Raw genomic sequence first — 25,014 nt, 5'->3', positions numbered from 1 at the left:
TGGTCATTCAAAAGTCCTTAACTCACTGCTTCTCTGAGAAATACAGGATGTGTTAAATTCATGTCATTTCCTCAGGCACCTCCAAGTTCCTCTCCAGTTCTTCCTTACATATTTCCTATATACAATCATATTTAAGTCACCTAATATATGGAAAATAGGTTGAGCAATGCTTGGCACATAGTAGTCACTAAGTAAGTATTTATTGTTATCATTATCGTTATTACTTCATGTCTTACAAACTTTGTATGTCACATTCCCTGCAGAGATTCTAAAGTATGATTTGCTTTAGCAAGTTCAACCCAGTGCTTCCAGGGGAGAGAAAGTCTAATACGTAAAGCATTTCTATATTACATTGTTCTTATTTAAGACAAAACAGGCAAATCACCTAAGAAGTTATCAAAGTGATCAAAAATGCACTTAGAAGATTTGTTGGGGGTACCTTTAGATAAATATTCCCAAGCTATTACCTGAAATAAGTGTTGAGAACAAATTAAAAGTAATATTTGATAACTGTACTGGAAAAATGCACTGATAAAACAGTCCTATCCCCACACTGCATTTCCTTCACACTGTGGCAATCCATTGCAACATTATTAAAGTATTTCAATGTATATTTTATTTTTGTAATAATGAATCTAATATTCTGTAATATCCTGTGGTTTGTTATATATCATTCAAACATCATTCATTCCATTCACTTAAAGCATCATCTTCACCAGGCATTTCTGTTGGTAATTGGTCAAGAGAAGTTGAATCTTTGTACCTCACAGAACTCTGCTCGGATTGTACCTCAGGTGTAGAGGCTTTTGCCCCCCAGAAAGCCTTGACTGCTGCCCTGGAAGAAAAAACAAAAACCAAAACCACCATATGAAGTGAAAACTAAAACTGAATAGATTTCTATATTTTCTATGTATAGAAATATATATATATGTGTGTGTGTGTATTACCTGTATGTATATATTATATATGGTACAAATATATGTAACTTGTACATATACAAATACATATAACCTGTATACATATTTGTACCTGTATATATATTACAGTTACATTACATTACAGCTATATTACAGGTATATTATAAAGGAAAGAGAATATAAATGTATTTATGACTACTGAACTGTATACTTTAAAATGGTAAAAATCATAAATTTTGTATTCAAATTTTTTCTCAATAAATAAAATTTTAAAAAATTATAATGATAAAAATTACTATTCAAAAATGTTCAGCATCTACACTAAGGTTACATGACTATACCTACTCAGGAAAAAAATTGGAAGGCTGATTTTTAAAAATACTTTTACAGGGGTGGGGGGTCTGGGACATACTCAAAAAAATAATTCTTTTGGAAAACTTTATGAAAACAATTGTTTTTACTTAAAGTCCTCAGTGGATTTCCTACAATACATAACAAAATCATTTTCCAGCCAATTCATTGTGATGATGCATACAGCTGATGCATCATAAACTAAAAATGAATAATGAATAAAAAGACACTTCTTAAAGAAGAGGTAATATATAATATATATGTAAATATAGTATATATATTATATGTGTACATATAGTATATATGTATATATGGTATATATATTATATATGTAAATATAGTATATATACTGTATACAGGGCATATGTACTATATGTATATATAATATATATGTGTATATAATATATATGTTATGTATGTATTATACATACATCCATGTAAATATAATATATATTACCTCTTCTCTAATAAGTGTTTTTCATTCATTATTTTTAGTCTGTGATACATATATATTACATACATGTGTCTATATATGTATACACATACATACATATATGTATATGTATGTATATACGTAATACACGTTTGTATACATATACGGTTCAAATATATGTGTGTATACACGGTAGAAATATACATATGTAATATATATGATGATATTTATAATAGTTACATGAGCATTACACCCTGGTAAGCCAGAGGGCTCATATACATACATACTACATATATATGTGATGTATACACAATCATATGTAATATATGTGCATCACAAATGAAATAATAAAAAGACACTTCTTAGATATGAGGTAATATATATGTTATACATACATATATCTACATATATTATATAACCCATATATTATATATATAACCCATATATTATATACTCATCTATATTATATATTATATATAAATAATATATACATATTTGGTACACATATATGACCTATATATGATATATGTATATTGTATATACATTATATGTACATAGAAGATATATGTATATTGTATATACAATATATGTACGTATATATGTACATATATATAAAACATATATATTACCTCTTCTCTAAGAAGTGCCTTTGTATTCATTATTCATTTTTAGTTTGTGATGCATCAGCTACAAATCGATAGTATATGAACCCTCAGACTTACCAGGGTGTACTACTCATGTAGGTATTATAAATATTGTCATACAAATGAATTAGTAGGTTACAATAACCAAGTTTTAGAGTTGAGAGAACCACAACTGGACAACACAAATATTCATTAAATAAAACTTTTTAAAGCAATTACTGTGCAAAATTGTAAAAATTGCATTTAAAAGCTCTCTCATAGTTGGAGAAACAAGTCATGAGATTGTTTTAAAAAGCATCTACATAAAGAGATGGGGTAGCCTGAACTAGGGCAGTCACAGGAGTAATGAAAGGAGATGGACAGTTTCAAGGCAACATGTAGGAGACATCACGGACAGGGCTTTGCAATTCACTGGATGAGGAGGGGGAAGAAGAGGATGTCAATCAAGGGTGATGATGCATTCCACTATTCACCTACCAATTTATGATTATGAAGATCAATAAGAAAATTATAAATACACAGATAATGACTCCTATGGTCAGCACAAAAATTAGGGCTGCATCAGTGGCTGGTAGGCTTGATCTTCTCATCTGCAATTCTAGAGAAAACACACAAACCTAACGAGTATTACTACTGAGGAAAAGGAAATGAATATCTAACTTAAAAGTTTATATTTGAAAAACAACTCTAGAAACATAAAGAAATGCTGAGTGCCGAGAAAATTATTAATGATCTTGCTCTGCATGTTTGAAATGTCCTTTTCAAACATGAAAAAAGTTAAAAGAATTTGACAACGAACAGCCTGTATTACCACCATCTAAATACTACCATTAATATTTTAAAATTCATCTATCCATTCCTCTATCAATTCATTAATCCATCTTATTTTTTATGCATTTCAATATAATTTGCAAATGTCAGTACACTTCCCCAAAAATTTTTCAGCAAGCATATCGTTAACTGGAGTTTAATATTAGTTTTTTCTTTGAAATAAAATTTTCGCACAAAGAATTGCACAAAGATCTTAAATGTACATTTGCTTAGTTTTGACAAAGGCAAACTCATATATGTAACTAAATGCTAGTCAAGATATAGAATATTACTATACCCCAGAAAGTTCCCTTGAGCCTCTTCCTAATTAACTCCTTCCTCATCCTCCAGAGGCAACAAGTATCCTGATTTTCTTTTCCACCATAGATTAGCTCTGACTATTCTAGAACTACATATAAATTGAAACACACACTAGGTAATCTCTTGTGTAAAGATTTGTTTACTTAGAATAATGTTTTAGAAATTCACCCATACTGTTACATGCAACTATCTTTTTTTATTATTACTAGGTATACTCCACAATTTGTTTACTCATCCTCCTACTGATGGATATCTAGGCTGTTTCAGTTGTGGGATACTATAAATAAAGCTGCCATGAACATTCTTATACAAGTCATTTTGTGTATATATATCTTAATTTTTGGCTAAATGTCTAATAATAGAATTGCTGGGTCGTAGGGTAGACAGATGTGTGTTTAGCTGTCTAAGAAACCATGAGAACTTTCTCAAACTGATTGTACTGACTGTACAGGTTTTATAAATGTTTTCTACCAGATTTTGGCTTGCCTATTCATTATCCTAATGATTTTTGTTAATGAGCTGAAGTTTTTAATTTTGGTGCAGTCTGATTTATTCAATGTTTCCTTTTATGGTGATTGTTTTCTGAATTATGTCTAAGAAACGTTTGCCTACTCCTGAATCATGCAAATAGTCTCCTATATTTCTTTCCTAAAATTTTATGGGTTTAGCTTTTACACTTAAGACTATGATACCTCTCTAATTTTTATATTTGCTGTAAGAAAGGAATTGAAGCTCATTGTTTTCTATACACATATCCACATACCCCGACCCCTCTCTCTTTAGGAAATGGGGTCTTGCTATATTGCCCAGGCTGGCCTTGAACTCCTGGGCTCAAGTGATCCTCCCACCTCAGCCTCCCAAGTAGCTAGTATTATAGGCACACACCACTGTACCCACCTCATGCACCACTCTTACCTCAAGCATTCTCTCCCATATCTCTCTGCTTTTTCAGCAAATAAGGTTATCAAAGAGACAAAGCCAATCTACCATATGTATTATAGTATTGCTACATGGTAAACTGGTAAAAAGCCAATTAACATAGAATATTACTTACTTTGTGAATTATATAGCTTTATTGTAGCTCTTTTATGACCCCAAATTCTGGAATCATAAAAGATTCATGGAAGAAAGAACTACAGAGATCATCTGATCCAACTATTGCGTTATACAGATAAGTAAACCAAGGTCCAGGGAGGTTTAATTTGTACAAGGTATATTTTGACTATTTAAATACTTTGATTTTGATAAGTACCACTCTGTCAGAACTGTCTTCTATATGAGCAATCTCAACTGCTTATTTTTCTGGATTTGTTTCCCTATCTGTTAGACATCATGGAGTATAAGTTTCCATTTTGCCTAGTAATTCTAGAGCTATAAACTCAAGTTAGGGATCTCGCTAAATAGTTCCAAGTATGCTAGAGAAAATACATCTATATTTATGTTCCAACATTGTTGGATTTTTAAAAATCTTTTTATTTCAAAATAACTTTAGATTTACACAAGTGGTGGCATTTTGGAAACTTAAATAAAAAACACCTTTCAGAACTGAAACCTGACAAGGAGAAATGCAAATTTCATTTATCCATTACTCTGCAATGTTAGCTGAGAGAGGGTGGAGAGTGAGGGGCATGAAGATTTTATTTATTACAACAGTAGTCTTGCAAGGGTCACCTAGACTATTTTTACAGGTAATGAAAAAAATAGGCTCAATTTCCTATTGAAGTATTTAATGAAAAATAGGCTAAATTTGATGCTCTCACCTTTTAGATAAACAAAGCTTATGTACTTATTAGTTTCCTAGGACCACCATAACAAAGTACCACAAATTGGGTGACTTGAAAACAACAGAAATGTATTGTCTCACAGTTTTGGAGGCTAGAAGTCTGAAAACAATGTGTTGGCCGAGCCATGCTCTCACTGAAGGTTCTTGGGGAGGATCCTTCCTTGTCTCTTACAGCCTCTCAGCTTCTGGTAGGCTCAGACATTCCTTGGATTCTGGTAGCATAACTCCAATTTTTGTCTCCATTTTCACATGGCTGTCTTCTCCCTATGTCTGTTTCTCTGTGTCTTCACCTGGCATTCCGTGCCCCACTTTCCATCTGTGTTTGTGTGTGTGTGTGTGTGTGTGTGTGTGTGTGCACACAAGCATGCCCAAATATTCCTCTTCTTATGAGGGCACCAGTTATATTGGATTAAAGGCCCACTCTGCTCTAGTACAACCTCATCTTAACTAATTACATCTGCAAAAAGTCCTATTTCCAAATAGAGTCACATTCTGAGTACTTCAAAGTATCTTTTTTAACAATGCCTAATTATGAAAGACAACTATTGTGGGAGTGAAAAATCTGATATTTAAGTGAATGGATGAGAATTTTTCACTAGGGAAACCATATTTACCCTAAAAATATCTCAATTACATATTTGTTTCATGCTAGTACCATATTGTGTAGACATTTCTAGCCAAAACATTTGTTTGATTTCTAATCAGCCAAAGGGGTCTGTTGCAGTGGTGTACCCAATTGTCATGTTTAAAGAAATTAATAGATACTGGAGTGTTTTTAAAATATTTTGTCATTCAATCAGTGCACGTACTGAGATGGCAGAGCTATCCCACCATTCCTGGACTGCTGCTATGAGAGAGAGAAGTTAACTTTGTCTCAATAAAGGCCTGACATTTTAGGGTCTGTGCTCCAGCCTTTAACATATACATTACCAAATGCATGCTCCCTTCTAATTATGAGAGGAGCTAACCACACTGAATTGTCCTAACAGGGACGAGATAGTAGGACAAAGACTGAGAATGGCTCCACACACCTTTAATATCATGAACGAGGGCTAGTTGAGATATTTTTTAGTTTAATGATGTTTTTATTTTCTTGCCTTTTTTAGAGCTTTATTGAAAATGATCCTTTTAACGACACCTGATATCCCAACAGAGGAATAAGATTATTAGCTTTCACCATGAAGATGTTTCTAAACTCATTAAACAGCATATCAAAGGAAGTTTAAATAGTAGTTTATTTTTTAAAATCACCCTAAAATATTTTAACCTGTTTTCATTTCAATAAAATGGTTACGTTGTGCGGTATCTTTAAACTACAGCAGAAGCTCTTTGTGTTCAGAAATAGCTTCAAGAAGTCCAAAAACTCCTTTAAAGTTACACGCAACTTTTGGCATATTTGTGTATGTGGACATTTTTCTGGAAAAAGGATCCTGAGCCTTGATACGATTCTGAAAAGAACTTGTGACCAAGTCCCCACATCCCTAACAACAAAGTTGATAACAACAATTAAAACAGTTAAGAGCAGCTGAACAAAAGGAAATAATTACCTGGATATGTAAGCCATCATAGATTAAATTGAATATAGGCAAATGGATCTATCTCACAAGGAAAATGTGGTTTCTAATACGTAAAATGACATTCAGGACAACATTTGCATTTTGTGATATATACATTTTTGAGGACTGTATTAGTGTTTCATCAAAAAACATTTGTTTCAAATATATAATTTTTAAAGAGACATACTTTGACATCGTATTTCTTAATTTTATTTACTTTACTGAATGAAAATTTTTCATAAGCATCCATGAGAATTCCATTTATCCATTTTCACTTTTATAATGAAAGTAAAAGCAAGAATATAATTCAAGTTAGAGGACTGTTCTCTGAAAACACTTAAGAAATACATCAGTTTCCCAAAGTGAGGAAATTGTGACTACTTTGTGAAAAAGAAATTAAGTAGTATCTTTTAGAAAAGTCTAAATGATGTAAACCAGTGGTTCTCAAAGTGTGGTCTCTGGACCAGCAGCAACAGGGAAACTTGTTAGAAATGGAAATTCTTGTTCCAGTCCCATCCCAGATCTACTGAATCAGAAACTCTGGGGGTAGGGCTAGAGACTGGTGTTTTAACAAGCCTCTAAGTGATTTTAATGCTCTTTAAAGTTTGGCATATAAGCAAACCAAGACATTGCTGGACACTTACCACTGCTCGTATAGACTGTGAATTTAATAGTTGCTACTATTTCATTATTATCCAGTGTGTCACACTCGAAAGCCAAGGGGTGACTTTCCCTGGGTACTTCTAGGATTGCTGAATCATTTACAAGTATAATGGATTGCTATTTAAAAAGAAAAAAATAACAAAGTATCAACATTCTTCATGTACACTTACCAGGAAACAATTTATTTCCCTTAAGGAAAGGAGGGTTACTGTCTCTCTTAGCCTAGTTGAGTAATTAATGATCTACATGGATTTTCAGTCACACAATCCAGACTTCAAATCCCAACCCTACCACTTCCTGCCTGTGTGACTGTGGACAAGTTAGTTACTTACTTGTAAAAATGGGTATAATGATAGTGATTACCTCACAGAATTGTTATACGGATGAAAAAAGGCTCTAGCACTCAGTGTCATGTCTGGCACTTAATAAACCCTTAATTAATGTTAGCCACTGCTATCATTATACAACTCCTATATAAGCCAATGAAAACCTTCCTTCCGAAATGGAATACTTTGTATAAAATGGACGTTTTAAAGTTCTGATTATAGCTGGCCCTTAGACTTATGTAAAGTTTAGTCCTAGTAAGTAATGAAAATTTTAAAATTCCAAAATAATAAAGTTGTATCATTCTTAACTTCATTTTGGCAAACTGCTTTTAAAAAGAAAGTTTTCTGAAAGCCATCAGAACTGAGAAACAAATTTTATCACTCACTAGAAAGCACCAGGTTATATCCATTCATTACTCACTTGGTCTTGTCTTAGAAGTTTCCACATATATTTGAAACGATTTAAGGGAGATGTGTGAATACATGCCAATCTAACACTTTCAAGACTTTCTGAAATTGGTTTACCCCCTGAAAAAAAATTAAGCACATAAATACCATTGGGCATTATAAATTGCTTTATACACGAAATTACTTTTTTTTTCCCTGAGACAGGATCTGGTTCTGTCGCCCAGGCTGGAGTAGAGTGGAATGATCTTGGCTCACTGCAACCTCTGCCTCCTGGGCTCAAGCCATCCTCCAACCTCAGCCTCTCAAGTGGCTGGGACTACATGCACATGCCACTGTGCCTGGCTAATTAAAACAAAATTTTGTAGAGATGGAGGTTTCACCATGTTGCCCAGCCTGGTCTCAAACTCCTGAGCTCAAGTGATCCTCCTGCCTCGGCCTCCCAAAGTGCTAAGATTACAGGTGTCACAATACTACTTTAAAAAGCGACCTCCAGTTTTAAAAATCAACTATATGCTGGAAGTTATCAAACATAATTGGGAGTTTCAGTGTAGAGGAACAGAAGACTGATAGGTGCAAAGATAAAGTCACCAAAAGAAGCAGGTGAGGAGACACCATGGCTCTCTGCTCCTTGTGCAAAATAAGTTGTAATTGACCTACTGATCTGTTAGACTAAACTATGAGATCTATTAGTGGCTTCCAATGTACTGGTTAGGGACTCCCATTAGAGATACTGAAATTTCAGAACAGCATAATGTGATATGGAACAGCTGTCAAAGTTCCCATTTTAAAGTCTACCAATCTACTGACAAACTGCCATGACCAAGGCATCAAAAGCATTTCGCCACAGGACAGCCTCAACTATAGACCCTATATACAGTAAGCCTCCAGTGTATTATAGAGAATATATGTTCCATTTTAGATGTCTCTGAAAAAATGTGAAGCAAAATCAGAAAGTTGCTCAGAACTATAACTGTTTAAAGAAGTAGAATTTAAAATTTTATTATTTCCTTTGAGTATGTCAACTGGTTGCCTCCTTCTACTCAGTGGCAACCTGAGGTGAAAAATATTTCCCCAGAGTAAACTCTTGCCCACAGTCTCCCTCCAATACATAATTCAACTCACAGCCACAATCTACTGGTCCACGGCATTCTTCTACCCGTACAACACACTTGGATTCACCACCAGGGCATCCATTTGTTAATATAACTTCTCTAACACCAATACCTTTGGTTTAAAATTTAAAAAGGCAAATGTTAAGAAAAAAAACTGATTCCAGAGTGTCTTCACTTTCCCACCTAGGTCTTTTCTTAAGACTTTTCTTCTAATTTCAGAAATTAAGTTTCTAAATTCAGAACGATAACACTTAAACTTTTTTTGGCTCTTCATTTTGAATTATTTCCTAAAACAGCATTTTCTGGAGTGAGTTACGTGAAACACTAGTTCCTCTGGTTACCATAAGAAAAAGGATTCCATGATCATACACATTTGAAAATGTTACATCAAATGAAATTAAAGGGACCCCTTTACTATGGAATTTTGAGGGAACTTTTAATACGCTAGTAAATTAACATGCTATTGTGTACATTCGCATTGATCTAAGATGTAAAAACATTTTAACATCTTTAAAATCAGAATACATTTACAATTGATAACATGTCATAAATTAATTGGCAGTATTTTTCCTTTTTAGAGTACATAAAATGTACTTCTTGCAGTCCATAAATTCGTGGATTTGATGGAATATAGTGGTATACAATATTTCCCAAATTTATTTGACCATGGAACTTTTTGGGGAAGCATGGGGAAAGTTTCTGGAGGAAAATAAAAAATCACATTTTAGCATAAATGATGCCTTTAAATATTTAGATTTATAAAATGTCTGTATTAAATATAGAGAGGAGAACCTATTACTGACCAAATCTCCATTTCCAACAAGATGCTCTCTTTAGATTGTCACACTTTTTGTAACAAGAACTTAACTCTCCTAACTGATCTCAGAATTCCAGAGTTGGCCTCACATCACCACAATTGAGAGAAATAACAAAACATGGGATTAGCTACATGTTGAACCGTGTCCCATGTTAAGACAGGCTAAGAAAGAGTCCATTTTTATTTCCTTAACTACCAGATTTCCTCTTCCAGCCCCCCTACGATGTTATCTTAGAGGGCAAAGGGAAGTTGATGACTAGAGGTGTCTTATAACTGCTTCTCCAACTTGACAGTGCATGCAAGTCACCTGGAGATCTTACTAAAATGGAAATTTTGATTCAGCTGTTCTTGAATGGGTTTGAGATTCTGCATTTCTAACAAGCTCCCAGGTGATACTGATGCAGTCTGCGGACCGCACGTTGAATAGTAAGGGAGAAGGCTACATACGAAACAAGAAAATGGAAGGATGGAAGGAAGAAGGTCTTTGGTTGAGAGAGATGATGGCTGAGAATGGCTGAAGTACGGCTCCACTTGAGTTTATCAAAGTTTTTTGTTTTTTGTTTTTTGTTTTTTTGAGACGGGGTCTTGCTCTGTTGCAGAGGCTAGAGTGCAGTGGCGCGATCTCAGCTCACTGCAACCTCCGCCTCCCGGGTTCAAGCAATTCTCCTGCCTCAGCCTCCTGAATAGCTGGGATTACAGGCGCGTGCCACTACGCCCAGCTAATTTTTGTATTTTTAGTAGAGACAGGGTTTCACCATGGTGGTCAGGCTGGTCTCGAACTCCTGACCTGGTGATCCGCCAGCCTCAGCCTCCCAAAGTGCTGGGATTACAGGCATGAGCCACCATGGCCAACCTGAAAGCGTCTTTAGAAGCACAGCCTTAATTCCGAAGTAATTAACATGCTATTGTTAATATTTTTAAAGCAGATTTTTTGTTGTTGTTTGTTTTGTTTTGTTTTTGAGATGGAGTCTCGCTTTGTCGCCAGGCTGGAGTGCAGTGGTGCCATCTCAGTTCACGCAACCTCCACCTCCCGGCTTCAAGCAATTCTCCTGCCTTAGCCTCCCAAGTAGCTGGGACTACAGGTATGTGCCACCGTGCCCAGCTAATTTTTCTGTATTTTTAGTAGAGATGGGGTTTCACCATGTTGGCCAGGATGGCCTCGATATCTGGACCTCGTGATCCACCCGCCTCGGCCTCCCAAAGTGCTGGGATTACAGGCGTGAGCCACCGCACCCAGCTTAAAGCAGGTATTTTATGTATTTATTTATTTAGCTAAATACAGTTCACTGAGATGCATGTAGGTGTGGGATTTTCTGTAATACCAAGTAACACCTAAAAATCTGCCTGGATATAAAAGAAAACTTTTTGACTGCTAAAATGTTGTTTCAGAAGTTTAACAGAATTTTCATCAAGGCATTTTTCTCTTCTAGTTCTAAATTGGAAGGTTTTTAACATTTTCGGCATGAAATATTGCTTTTCCTAGTTTATTTTTTTCCTTATAACTTATTACCATCTGATACATTACATGTTTTACATATTATGTGTCTGCTCTTACTAAACTATACATTGCTTGGGGGCAGAGAGTTTTGTCTGCTTTGTCTGCTCATATCCCTAGCATCTATAACGATGCCTGGCACATAGTAGGCAAATAATTTTTAAAAAATAATCATTTGAGTGAATACAATTTCTAAACTTGTCTTTAAGTAATAGAAAACAATGGCAATTACTCGAACTGTCATAAAAATAATTCTCTACCTGTGAAAATTTCCGAAGTTAGCAGCTAAACAAAGATGTAAACCACAAATAAGTAATTGCAGGCTTACTACATGGATTTCTCTCATTTTATGACTCTTGACTTACTAAGAAATTAAGGTTAAAAAAAAAACAGGTTAAAACAATTTTAAGAGATAGAAAGAATAGTGGTTGCCAGGAGCTGGGAGGAGGGGGAAACGGGAAGTTAGTGTTTAATGGGCATTTTAGTTTGACATAATAAAAAAGTTCTCGAGATGGGCGGTTGTGATGGTTGCACAAGAATGTGAATATGCTTAGGTCAACGGACTTGTACGTTTAAAGACGGCTAAAATGGTAAGTTTTATGTTGGGTATACTGTACCACAATTTTAAAAAGCTTCTCCAAATAAAAACAATTCAGGTGTAATTTTTGACACCGCCACCCTTGCAAAATTCATTCTGATCTAGATCTGAATGGATTTTGTCTTCTTATCCTCTGATAATTGTCCCCTTTTCCCTCTCATCACTATTTTCTTTCCAAGGCAGATTCTATTTAGAAGAAATTTAATTTGATTGTGAATTATCTATGGTCTTCTCAGTACCCTGGTCTACAGCATTGTTTCTCAAAGGATAGTCCTCTAACTAGCAGCATCAACTTCATTGTAAACTTGTTAGAGAAATTTTATGTCCAATTTCTACCCATGGAATGATCAGACTAAGTCATATTCTTTGAATATTATCCTCCCCACAAAGCCAATACATCTTTTCTCCAAAACATGACACGCAAATTGGAGAAATGTAGAATTTAGAATGGACTATTACAAATAAGCAAATTCTTGATAAATTTGCCAACACAATATGTGGGAAGACATCTGTGAGATGCATTGGAAAATCTTTCATCTTCTGAACATCTGTGAGATAGAGAAAATTTTACTTTGGTGAAGGCAGTTTATGTGCCAAAAAAAAAAAAAAAAAATAGGGAGCTGGCTTAAAATAAGATTTAGAGATTATAAACTGAAAATATCTTACAGTTTAAAGCAATCACCCTGAGTTTTTTGTATACATTATAGTTATTAGAAATAAAAATCCATGAGAGATGCATGAAAGTACACAAGTTACAAAGTTGCACACTATCTGCTTTTACCTTTCCTCCCCCGCAAATTACAACATGGTTTATTCATCTGCTCCAAGCTACTTACCACATGTAACGGTGCACCTTCCGAATTCTACTTCTTTGACGACATTCCTATTTGAAACTAAACATAAAGGGTAAAGATACATTATTTAATTATATGAAAACTTTTCTAAGTGAAACACCTCTTACTTGGAGATGAAAGACATGGGTATGATATGGCAGCAGACATTTTTTAAGTTTTCCATTTAAATCAGAAAACAATGCCATTCTGAGTACTGTTATTGTCTAACTCAAAAGAGTCTCAAACCTCTAAAGAAGTCCATTAAATTAGGAAATAACCTAATAGGAAGGTTTATATTTAAACTTTGTATATACCTTAAAAATGTTTTTCATCAGTTGATATATAGTGAGTCAAAACTTGATAGAGGGTCTCAGAAAAACACACAAAGCCCTATCTGTTGTAAAAACCAATGTTTTCTATTCTCTATTTTCCAAAATTGAGTGTATAATTTCCATTCAAAAAGAAGCCCTTAACCAGTGTTCATTAAAATGATAAAAGTTATAGATTAGTTCTACTCATTTCCCAGGTTAAGATGGTAAATTTAAATATTTCTAAGAATTTATTTCAACACTTTACAAGGTTAGTATAGGAATATATCACTATTTAAGAAATTAAGTGTTGTTGGTTCTAAATCATATGTTTCTCTTTTTCTAATCATTTGAAATTTGGCATAGAATTCCACTAGCTATAGTATATAAGCAATTCTTCAGCTCAAATTAGGATGAAAATCTCAATAGAAAAAATATAAAGTGAGATGTTAGAAGATGACTTTCAAAAGGCATTGTACCCTAGGACAACAAATCGCATGGAAAACACATCGAACTGGAGTCCAAAGAGCTGCTTCTATCACTAATTAGCTGTTTGCATTTGAGCAAATTTAATTAAATGCTGTCAGGCTTAGTTAACCCTTCTGCAAAATTTGGAAAGGAAAATCCTTCTCATTTGATTGCTGTAAGAATTAAATAAGGATAATGTGTGCGAAAGCATTCTATAAATTGTTTAGTACTACAAACATACTTAAGATATAATTACCCAATTTAAACTCATTTTGCACTTATTAATTTAATGGTTTTTTCCCCTATTTTGATAACTGTAAAATCTCAAAATAGCTTCATAAACACTACTATTCTGTACTTAAGAGCACCAAATATAGTTTTTTGTTTTTGTTTTTCCAAGAGAGTCTTGCTCTGTTGCCCAGGCTGGAGTGCAGTGGCATGATCCCGGCTCACTGCAACCTCTGCCTCCCAGGCACAAGTGATTCTTCTGCTTCAGCCTCCTGAGTAGCTGGGACTACAGGCACACGCCACCACGCCCACCTAATTTTTGTATTTTCAGTAGAGATGGGGTTTCACCATGTTGGCCAGGCTGGTCTCAAACTCCTGACCTCAAGTGATCCACCAGCCTCAGTCTCCCAAAGTGCTGGGATTACAGGAATAAGCCACCGTGCCCGGCCCCAGTATAGTATCTTGCATACTCAGTAAGCACCCAATGCACATAAGTAAATCAATATTGACTTTAAGTCATTTCTTTAACGAAAATAAATGATTTAGACTATCATGATGATCCATTTTGAATTGTGGAATGCTTAGATACCTTCTACAGACACATTATGAGACACAAATTAAAAGCCAAATCCTGAACATAGAAAACACGGCTAAGAGAATGAGTGCTGCACTACTTTTAAATATAAGCCTTTTTCAAAAACCATTAGTCAATCACTAGCCATTCTACTTTGGGAGAGTTGTTCAATTTCTTCCAACTTGTTTCCTTAAAGAAAAAAAAATGAGACTAAATAAGAAAGTCTCTAAAGTCCCTTTCAGCTTTAATATTCTATGAAGTATTAAGTGTCCATTAGTTTACTCAGTAACTTTTTTTAAAAATGGGAATCCTACAATGGTGGGTCAGTGGAATTGTATGTAACTGGACTTCAGTTTGGCATTTGTCAAAATTTCTTGTTATAAACCTATGAGTGGTAAAAAAATATATGGTCTGAATGTCAGTAGTTTTATGTGAAACTGTTTAAACTCTAAGACCACAGTTGTTAATTAACCAGTTGGTGTCAACATGGTAGGAGTGATGTGTCACAGGGCTCTGTCCTGTTCAACATTTTTATTAATGACCTGGAAAAAGATGCTGTTATCATGCTGACTGAATCCAGAATTCTGCAAAGCTAGAAAGGATAGCAAATATATTTGATGATACATCTGGATGTAAAAAATGACAGGGTGAAATAATGGGCAAATCTAACAAAATGAAACCTTGTAGGAATAAAAAGTCCTTCACATACAGCTAAAAAGCCAACTGTCCAAAACTATTTTATGGGTTGTCTTAATTTGATAGGACAGTTAAAAACGAATGGAGAGTTCAATAGTGAATTCAATAGGAATCAAAGATGTGCAGAGGCTTCCCTAAAAATCTACTGGGTCTTAGACTACACTAACAAAAGCCTGGCACCCACAGTGACAAGGAAAATGATCTTGCTCTTTTAGTTGTGGCCAGATCCTGAAATGTTCTCTTCAGTTCAGGACAGCACATGGTAACTTTTGGTATATATCATCAGAGCGCAATTTTAGTTTTTCGGTTTCTGACAGTTGATTTGAAAGGTTGATATTTTATGACTTCTGTTCTTCCTTAGAAGTATTCCAAGACAAAAATAACATATAGTTATATTTGTATAGGATAAAACCCATTGTATAGACTACAACTTTCTATTTTGCAATTACTATGTAGGTCTATTGGCCCCTTTTTATAAATCTAAGGGTATACTTGTATAAAAGATATGATATATTTAAAAGGTATATTAAATGGTATACAAGGTATAACAAAAGTATAAGGATATAAATCTATTATCTTTTTTTTTTTTTTAAGACAGAGTCTCGCTCTGTTGCCCAGGCTGGAGTGCAGTGGCATAATCTCAGCTCACTGCAAGCTCCACCTCCTGGGTTCACGCCATTCTCCTGCCTCAGCCTCCCGAGTAGCTGGAACTACAGGCACACGCAACCACGCCCGGCTAATTTTTTGTATTTTTAGTAGAGATAGGGTTTCACCGTGTTAGCCAGGATGCTCTCGATCTCCACCTTGTGATCTGCCTGCCTCGGCCTTCCGAAGCACTGGGATTACAGGCGTGAGCCACCGCCCCTGGCCATAAATCTAATATCTTAATGATTTTTCTTTATCTTGAAACATTGTGATATTTCATCATCCATAATGATGGTATTGCTCATTATTTTCAACTACATTTTTAAATGACTAAAATTTAAAAATGAAAGAATGATTGGAATTGCCTAGAAAAATAATGTAATGGTGAAAGAATTACACTAACACAAGCTATTTTACAACATCCCATGTTTTCATATTGCTTTGCCCAAGATATTGCATCATCTTTCAAGAAGATACAAAAGAAGTCTAGAGGTATCCTCCTTGTAGTCTATTTTTGGCTTTTATTGAACACAGTTGAGATTTCACAATTTTTCATTTTTTGCCCATAATGGCAAAGAGAAGAAAACTGACAGAGAAAAACATTTCACAATTATTGAACGAATCAGAAGATGAAAAGAGACAGATAACAGCACTTTGGATGCTAATGATGATGATGAAATTGATTGTATAAGCAAAATCTCAATGAGAGATGATGATTCTCTTGGATGAATATACTAGATGAATTTTCTCTAACTTAAGAATTGATGAGTAAACATATTTCTGGGGATGAAAAGAATATATGGTATTATCATGTAGTTAGCCTGACAAAAGGAAAGATTTAATCCTGAAATATACTGTGACAATAACTTGTGCCATACTGTTTCGCTAAAAGGATGTGGACAGTATTCTTTCCCTTTTTATAACGTTTATGCACCAACATTTATTTGCCAAGGTTTGTAAATGAACATATTGTGATGAAAGATATGTATATAAAGGTGACTGAAAGAAAAGATTATGTAGAAATGAGTAAAATTCATTGGACCAATCATTCTAATTGGTGTTTATAAATCTAAAGATGAAAATATTTTCCAATTATGAAAAGAAGATGGCTTTCTCTTCAACAAAATATATGCCTTTGTAGTTTTCAAAAGTGTTGGTTTTTTTTGACAATACAAGTGCAAAAAGAACCAAGATTAATGATAAGCTAGAATTTATTAAAGATGCACTCAAAATCTGGAATCAGTATTAACATGACGAATGCATTCCAGGTTCATGCTTAACAGTTGAGCACTTAGTTGCATTCAAAGTACTTTGCCCAGTTAGGGTACATACACCTTCAAAAGTAGGATATATGGAATAAAAATTTGAATTTTTCCATGTTTAAATTCTTCTTGAAATTTCTAACACAGTTGTTTTCACTATCCCTTTATTCTTATTTGTAAGTTATTTTTAAATGACTAAAAAAAATTAAAGGTCCACTGGATAGTAAATGGGGATAACTGTTTCTACTGACCCACTGACGGTTAAGGGGACAGTGCGAATTTCAATAATGGTTCTGGAAATTTTCAGACCTATAACACCTCAGATTGTTTAAAGTTTTGGATTCTCTCGCTCCCCAAGAAAAGGCACTTATGCATGAAATAGTATGTATTAAAATCCCAAAAAGTACATGGATTCCTTGAAGTCCGTAGATGAGGAAACTGTGACTCAGAGAATAAGTAACTAACCTACATTTTAATTTGAAGGTAAGACATTATAACTTTATTGCCTGAGTTTAGCCTAAATAATATTTAGCATTTTATAGCTAGAAGTATTTCTTGGCCAGTTTAATATTAAAATTGTTAATTCAATTACTTTAAAGAAGAGAATGAAGCAATAGCTACTATGCTTTAGAACGTGTTCTCTTCTTTCCTAGTCATCTTTCTTTTTCACATTTCCGAAGTGAAGGATCTTTTTAAGCTCTCTGTAGTATAATGTTACAAGGCCGTGCAAACCTCGATCCCACTGTTAACCTCAGACAGTTCATTTCTTTCTGTTGGTGCTGAGGATCACTATCAGGAAATGAAAGAAAGGCTGGTAGACACAGCAGTCACTCGATGTGTATAGACTGAAGAGATATGAGAATGCAAACAATATTAAAAGAATTGCAGCTGGGTCATTTAGAAGGGAAAGGAATAATCTTTCTTGAGAAGGCAGCAAACCTGCTGCTGACCTTCTACCTGCTAGAATGTGAGTTACTAATCAATATGACATGTACAACAGCCTGTCAAGTTTTATTGCTTAATGAGCCAGCAGAAAAAAAGCAAATGTATGTACCAAGTGGGGGCTCATTGTTCCTTGGTTAATATGTAGCATCTAACAAAGCCACTAGCTGGATCCCTTGACAGGTGTTTTCTACTGCTCCATTCCCTTGTCCGAGGCTGCACATACCAATCAAACACCACAATGCAGAGGTACTCAAGGCTAGGAGCTGCAGGAAGCTGCCATGGGGCTTCTGGGCAGTTTTGTCGGCATACTGGTCTATCTGGATGTATCGTCGTAAAGGGGGATTCTGAATTCCATTGCAACCCCAAGTGCAAATGTGGAAATCAAGCAACTTGGAACTTGAAAAAAAAAATCTACTATGAGAAGGGAAAGTGACTGCAAGAGGAGTCAAAATGATTCCTCTTGTTGGAAGGCTACCTCCTACCCTGAAAAAAAATCTTTTTCCTTGTCCAAAGCAATATTTAGAAGTGTTTCTATGGCAATTTCTATATACGTGCTTATCTGTGTATCTTGCTGTGGCCTGGGAGAATGAGCACATTCTTCTTCAAGGCCACAGGATGCAAGAAAGGGACAAACTCGGGGCTGAAGTATGAGAGAGAGCTCTCCTGACGTTAACACACATAATTATGGTTCTCAGGCAAAGAGCAGGCCTTCGCTCCGTCAACAGGGGCCTCCGCGTGCCCCCCAAGGGAGCTCCCGCCCTCACCATCCTCGATTTCAGGCGGGGCGTAGTTCTCCGCGGTCTCGCTGTCGTTGTTTTCGGTCTCCTCCTCGCCCTCGCCTTCGTGGGCCAGGCCGGCATCCTGGACGGCAGCGGTGACGTTGGTCCCGCGCGCGGACTGGAGGCCCGCCAGGAGCAGCCAGCCGACAGTCATCAGCAGCCCGGCGGAGCAGCCCGTGCCCCTGGGGCTCATGGTTCTCGGCCCCGACGGCCGTCCGAGGCGCAGTCGCCGCCGCGGCTCCTGAGGACAGGTACCTCGAAGAGAGCTGCGACACCCCGCCCGTAGCCTCCCGGCTCCGAATCCCGTGACGAACCGTGACGCCTCAATGGTTGCCGGGGCGCTGCTCCGGGGCTGAGCGCCTGGAACTCGCGCGGAGCTGGGCTGCGAGGCGTGCAAGACGGAACGCGACGAGAAGCCGCGTGCGACAAGTCCCTAGGAGAGGACGCCGCCCTTCCCCGCAACCGGAAGTTCCCTGCCCAGGGCGCCTCCTTGAGCCTTCCGGGTGCGGTAGGCGTTGCTGTCGGCTGCTCCTTCTGCCTCAGTTTATGGAGCGACTCTTCAGCCTCCTCGCTCACCCTGCCTGCTTTCTTCTAAGACATTTCTTTTTCGTACATAATGTTTACCCTTCCCCAAACTAGACTTCTTATCCCTCGCATACTCTTCGCGTGACTTGGTTTCAAAATTTCTTATCCAGAATATCCAATTTGGGATGTATTGAGAAGGATTCGATTTCTTCTTTGGGATCAGAATAATAGACTTTGAGTAAGAAGAAATTTAGAAATCATCTGATACTCCAAGTCCCTCATTTTTAAGTGAAGAGATTAAGAATCAGAGAGATGAAATGACTCGCCCCAAAAATCCAGAAATTATTTACAAAGCTGGATCTCACAGTCATATCTCCCGAACACTTACTTACTCGATGATCAGTGATTCTTATGATTCAAGGTTAACGAAGAAGCCTTTAGTGGGGGTGATTGGGAGTTCAAGCGCTGAAAAGTTAGGGTTGACTTTTTTGATTCTGTTATTACAAATTTTACCTCATCTAGTAGTCACAACGTGGTTGTTTGTTGTTGTTTTTGAAAAGACATATAGGGTGCCATACTTTGAGGCTTAATGTTTAAATTCCTATGACAAGTGAGATGAAAGTGAACTTGCATACACTCTGGCTTTTGGAATATTTGAATATCTAGTCTCAGCAGACTAACAGATAAGGGGGGTAACAGAAAAGTATTAAGAGGTTCTTCAGAAACACTTATTTGTAACAAAATAGGTTGTTTGAAGCAGAAGTTGAAATTTTGTATTTGAATATTTTCTCCTGCAAAGGCTTCTAGTTTTGAAAACACAAGGACTGCTAAACACCTTCAGTGTTAAAGTTCAAATTGGTATTGGTGAGAAGTCTCTGGGAACATTTATGTCAATTAAAATACCTTAAAATATAGCGCTTGACAAGATTATGAGGGACGTTAACATGGGAAACTTAGATATGATCTTGAGAAGTAAAGGCCTTTGTTTCATGGCTAAATGAGTCAAAATTTTTCTTTTTTGAATCCTGAGAGAAATAAGTCAAAAATTATGCCGTCAAACACAAACTTTAAAAAGATGATATATAGTATTGTTGCTGGCAAATTGTTGAGTGTTTCAAAGTCAATTTTAGGATCCATTGCTTCTGGAAGATAGTATCCTTTTTTAGCAGAGGAAGTCCCATAAACTCTAAAATATGTAATTTGACTCAAGGAAACATTAATAATCTAATAAATAATCATCTCCAAAGGGAGCCAGATGGGTCTCAAAGAGGACCTGAAAGATTTAACTCTGAAATAAAGACTATTAATATCTCTAATAGCAGCATTATAAATCACCTGTAAAATACAGTGTTACTCATGTAAGTTATAAGAAAAAGTATAATATCTGTCCTCAACAAACTTTTACTGTCTCTCTAGTACTCTCTCTAGCCACAAATAAATGAAAGATAAGTGTTTAGCCAGAAGGGCAGGGCACAGAATCTAGAGGGACTGACCCTACTCTGACCTGCAGATACTAAGGAGCAGGAATTCCACCCTCAATCCCTGATATGCTCCTCTGACCCACCTCATCCTGCCTGGAACTAAGCATCTCCACCCCCATCTCCAATTTCCAAGAGGTGGGGATTAGAGCCCAAACTCCTCTGCCCCACTCTGCCCAAACATAGCCCACCTATCTTGGTCTGACCTTATCTTGCTTGGCCTCATTTGGCATGTGGGAAAATCATTCCTCTATCCAGTCTCTGCACTACCTACCCTTGAAGACCAATTTGTATTCTGAAAAGGAAGACCAATTTGTGTATGTGTGATATAAGCACAAGATAATCAAGGCCTAAATAAAGGATTACCATAAAAATGAAAAGAGAAATGAATGTGAGAGAAATAACAAAGGAAGCATTAACAAAATGGAATGACTTGGCTGCCTAAGCAGGATAAGGGAGTGAGGGAGGGAGCAAATAAAGGGAATTAGGAAAGTCAGTAGACATTTTGTTTAAAGGTTAAGTTGGAGGTATCAACAGAAGTCAAGTGAAAACATTCATTGGGCAGCTGGAGATGACCACATACCAAAAAAGAAGATGAAAATCACTGACACACGCCACAAGCATGAAAAAATACACACACACACACACACACACACATTCAGTTAATACAGTGTTCTAAGTACTGCTATAACATTAGAAACTTTACAGTGATATTTGTGAAAATAATTATCTGTGAGATAAAATTGATTTTGGCTTTAATATGCTTGATTTGGTAAAAAGCATTCTCCATAGTAATCCCCCAGAGAGAAGATTCTCAAACCACTCTTGTGATATTTCTAACCTTTAGGGGAGAAGAGGTTTCTCTTTTGGAGCAACATCCCAGAGGCAGGATTTCTCCCCTGGCTTTTTTGTTTCACATCCTTACCTCTGTTGTGTCCTTATTCTGTGTCCATCACTTAAAACTGTATTGCTACACAATGTGGGAATTTTGTGGTAGAAACTGTAGGAAACCTACTGCAGGAAAAATATAGGCATAAAAAATTAAAAAGCTGTAGGAACCCCCCTGGATTTTTGAATATAGGAATAGCAGCTTCAAATGGTTGGACTGTATCCTCTCAATAAAATGTAACTGCCTACAAAGGCCCTACCTCACTGAAGGTCTTCTTAAGCCAATAAGAATTTCCTTGTGTTAAGGGAAGAGTGGTACCCATAAGATGTTCTATTTTAATAAGAAGAATTTTAAAAGCCATTGAAAATTAAATAATATTCTAGAGCAATGTGGTTGGCATTTGTGACAGGAATAAGTATCACATTATGAATAAGTCTTGATAGAAAGCATATGGTACTTTCATATTCCTCTATTTGCAGGGCTGTGTAAACCACATTTTCTAAGATTGAATAAGGTCTCCTATCTGTAGTTATTCAGGTTATAGATGCACAGCCTCACTCAGCTACATGTGCCCAGATTAATACATGAAACAGAATTTTAGAATGTACCTATATCATTGAGTTTTCCCCACAGCTTTTGTGATCATATCTTTTGTTGTTTTTTTTTTACTTTTGAGTCCATGGTAAGAACAAGTTCTCTCATTTCCCTTGGTTACTGAGGAACAAGGTCTATCCCACTGTCCCATTTCACTACTTCTCTACCGACTCCCACTCCAGACTCAACTGCTTTCCTATTTTGTCTCCCTAATACCCCTAAAATAGATGTGCCCCTTACCCTGCTTTCTAAACATGGATTCCCTGGTGACAAGCCTGAATTGTCCTAATTTCTGAACTCAAAGGTTCCCCCAGAGTCTCAAATTTACAGTTTCTCCATCTAACTCACTCTGTACCACCACCACAGCACAAACTGTACAGTGTGTTACATCTTCCATGGTTTCAGGATATTTAACAAGCTATATAAAAGTCTACTACCTTTTGACATATACAGCACAATTATACCAGAGCTTTTACACTTTTCACACATGTAGATTAAGGAGAATCATAGAACTGGATATCTTTAGAGTCTTTAGGAATTCTTGCATGGAACCACTAAACATCAGATGCACCTAAATTATCTTAGGATTTTAATTTTACTTTCAACCGTCTAATAACACAGGACAGGCATTCTGGGGAAGAGTGCTTTGGAAGCAGGTAAAAATACAAGTTGTACTTCCCAAAACTCATAGGTACTTACCTTAAAAATTCTCTAGTTACTTTGAGGTGTGAGTAAAGATTTTGTTCCAAAATGAGATTTTTTAAAATAGCATTATTGAGACATAGGCCATACAATAAGCTGCACACATCTAAAGTAAAGAAGTGCAACTTAAAATCACAATGAGATACTACTTTACCTCAGCCAGAATGACCATTATTTAAAAATCAAAAACAATAGATATTGGCATGGATGCAGTGTAAAGGGAACACTTACACATTGTTGGTGGGAATGTAAATTAGTACAACGTTTATGGAAAATGGTAGGGAAATTTTTCGATAGTAGATCTATCATTTGTTTCCGTAATCCCAGTACTGGGTATCTACCCAAAGGAAAAGAAGTCATTACATAAAGAAGACAACAGGCACATGCATGTTTACTGCAGCACAATTCACAATTACGAAGATGTAGAATTAACCTAAGTGTCCATCAACCAATGAGTGAATAAAGAAAAGGTGATAAATATATTCACACATACCATGAAATATACCATCGAATAGCCAAAACAAAGAACAAAATAATGTCTTTTGCAGCAACTTGGATGGAACTGGAGGCCATAATTCTAAATGAAGTGACTCAGGAATGGAAAACCAAATACTGCCATGTTCTCACTTATAAGTAGGAGCTAAGTTATGGGTAGACAAATGCATATGGAGTGGTATGATGGACATTGAAGACTCAGAAAGGGGGAGGAATTTTTAAAAATTACCTATTGGGTACAATGTACACTATTTGGGTTATGGGTAGAGTTAAAGCCCAGACTTCACCACTATACAATTCATCCATGTAGACAAAACACACTTGTGCTCCTAGAGCTATTGAAATAAATTTTCTTAAAAAAAGAAAACGTAAAAAATAACAAAGTATAAAACCATCAACACAATCAAGATAGTGAAAATACCTGTCACACCAATAAGTTTCCTCATCCTCTTCTCCTCCTTATCCCTCCGTCCTTGTCCCTAGGCAACTACTGATCTGCAAGAGAACATTTTATGGAGAGAACACTACTCTTCCATTAATACTTGTAAATTTTTACTGCCTTAAGAAGACCTGCAGAGAGGTAGGGCCTTTCTAGGCAGCTACATTAGAGTTTTATGTAAATGGAATCATACAGTGCATATTCTTTTGTGTCTGGCTTCCTTCAGTCAGCAACACTGAGATTCATGTATGTTGTCATGTGTGTTAACAGTTCATCCCTTTATATTGCTGTGTAGTGTTTCATTGTGTGGATAATATCACAATTTGTTTTTCCATTCACCTTTTGCTGTACTTTTGGGAGATGTTTCCAATATGGGGCTCGCAATGTTTAGACTGTTGACATCTAACCAAGAATATTGATTGGTTTCTACAAACTAAGAATATTGGTTGATAATTATCTTGTAATATCTTTGTCTAGTTTTGGTATCACTGCAATGCCGGCCTCATAGAATGAGTTATGGAATAGTCTCTCCTCTGCAACTTTTTGGACAAGTTTGTGTGGAATTGGCCTTATGCTTCTTTAAATGTTTGGTATAATTCACCTAAGAATTATTGTCGCGGATTTTTCTTTATGGGAAGATTTTTACCTACAAATTCTATTTCTTTAATATACCTAAGGCTGTTCAGGTTATCTGTTTCTTCTAGAGTGAGCTTTGGTAGTTTGTGCCTTCCACGGAATTTGTCCATTTCATCTAAATTACAAAATGTATAGTGATAACAGTGTTCATAATATTTTCTTATTATCCACTTAATATCTGTAGAAACTATAGTGATGTTATCTCCCTCATGTTTGATGTTGGTAACCTATGCTTTCTCTCTTAGCCTGGCTAAAGGTTTAGGAAGTTTATTGATATACTCTCA

The 25,014-nt window shown here is 36.0% G+C and overlaps 1 protein-coding gene across 2 annotated transcripts; it reads right to left on the bottom strand.

Annotated features, from left to right (window-relative positions):
- Positions 1–590: 590 nt before the first annotated feature.
- Positions 591–20,883, bottom strand: SPACA1 (sperm acrosome associated 1). Of its 2 annotated transcripts, XM_004044391.4 has the most exons (7): positions 18,958–20,883; positions 13,071–13,127; positions 9,335–9,436; positions 8,226–8,332; positions 7,460–7,595; positions 2,823–2,943; positions 591–835 (listed from the first exon to the last, which is right to left on the bottom strand). In XM_004044391.4, exons 1-7 carry the CDS (start codon positions 19,163–19,165, stop codon positions 682–684), a joined length of 885 nt encoding a protein of 294 aa, XP_004044439.1. In that variant the 5' UTR covers positions 19,166–20,883; the 3' UTR covers positions 591–681. The 2 variants fall into 2 exon arrangements, with proteins under 2 accessions (XP_004044439.1, XP_018884499.1); XM_019028954.3 differs by lacking the exon at positions 9,335–9,436.
- Positions 20,884–25,014: the final 4,131 nt, after the last annotated feature.

The sequence above is a fragment of the Gorilla gorilla genome, chromosome 5, assembly GCF_029281585.2.
Source record: "Gorilla gorilla gorilla isolate KB3781 chromosome 5, NHGRI_mGorGor1-v2.1_pri, whole genome shotgun sequence".
Classification (NCBI taxonomy): Eukaryota; Metazoa; Chordata; class Mammalia; order Primates; family Hominidae; genus Gorilla; species Gorilla gorilla.
Note: the sequence above shows the minus strand (reverse complement) of the source record. Positions and strands in the feature narration are given on the sequence as shown.

Excerpts from the sequence above, each read along its gene's own strand:
- SPACA1 (XM_004044391.4), bottom strand. The coding sequence starts at position 19,165 with ATGAGCCCCAGGGGCACGGGCTGCTCCGCCGGGCTGCTGATGACTGTC. Across the intron at positions 9,437-13,070 it reads AAGGTGCACCGTTACATGTG|GTATTGGTGTTAGAGAAGTT; the intron begins GTAAGTAGCTTG and ends TTTAAACCAAAG. Across the intron at positions 8,333-9,334 it reads TGGACCAGTAGATTGTGGCT|GGGGTAAACCAATTTCAGAA; the intron begins GTGAGTTGAATT and ends ATTTTTTTTCAG.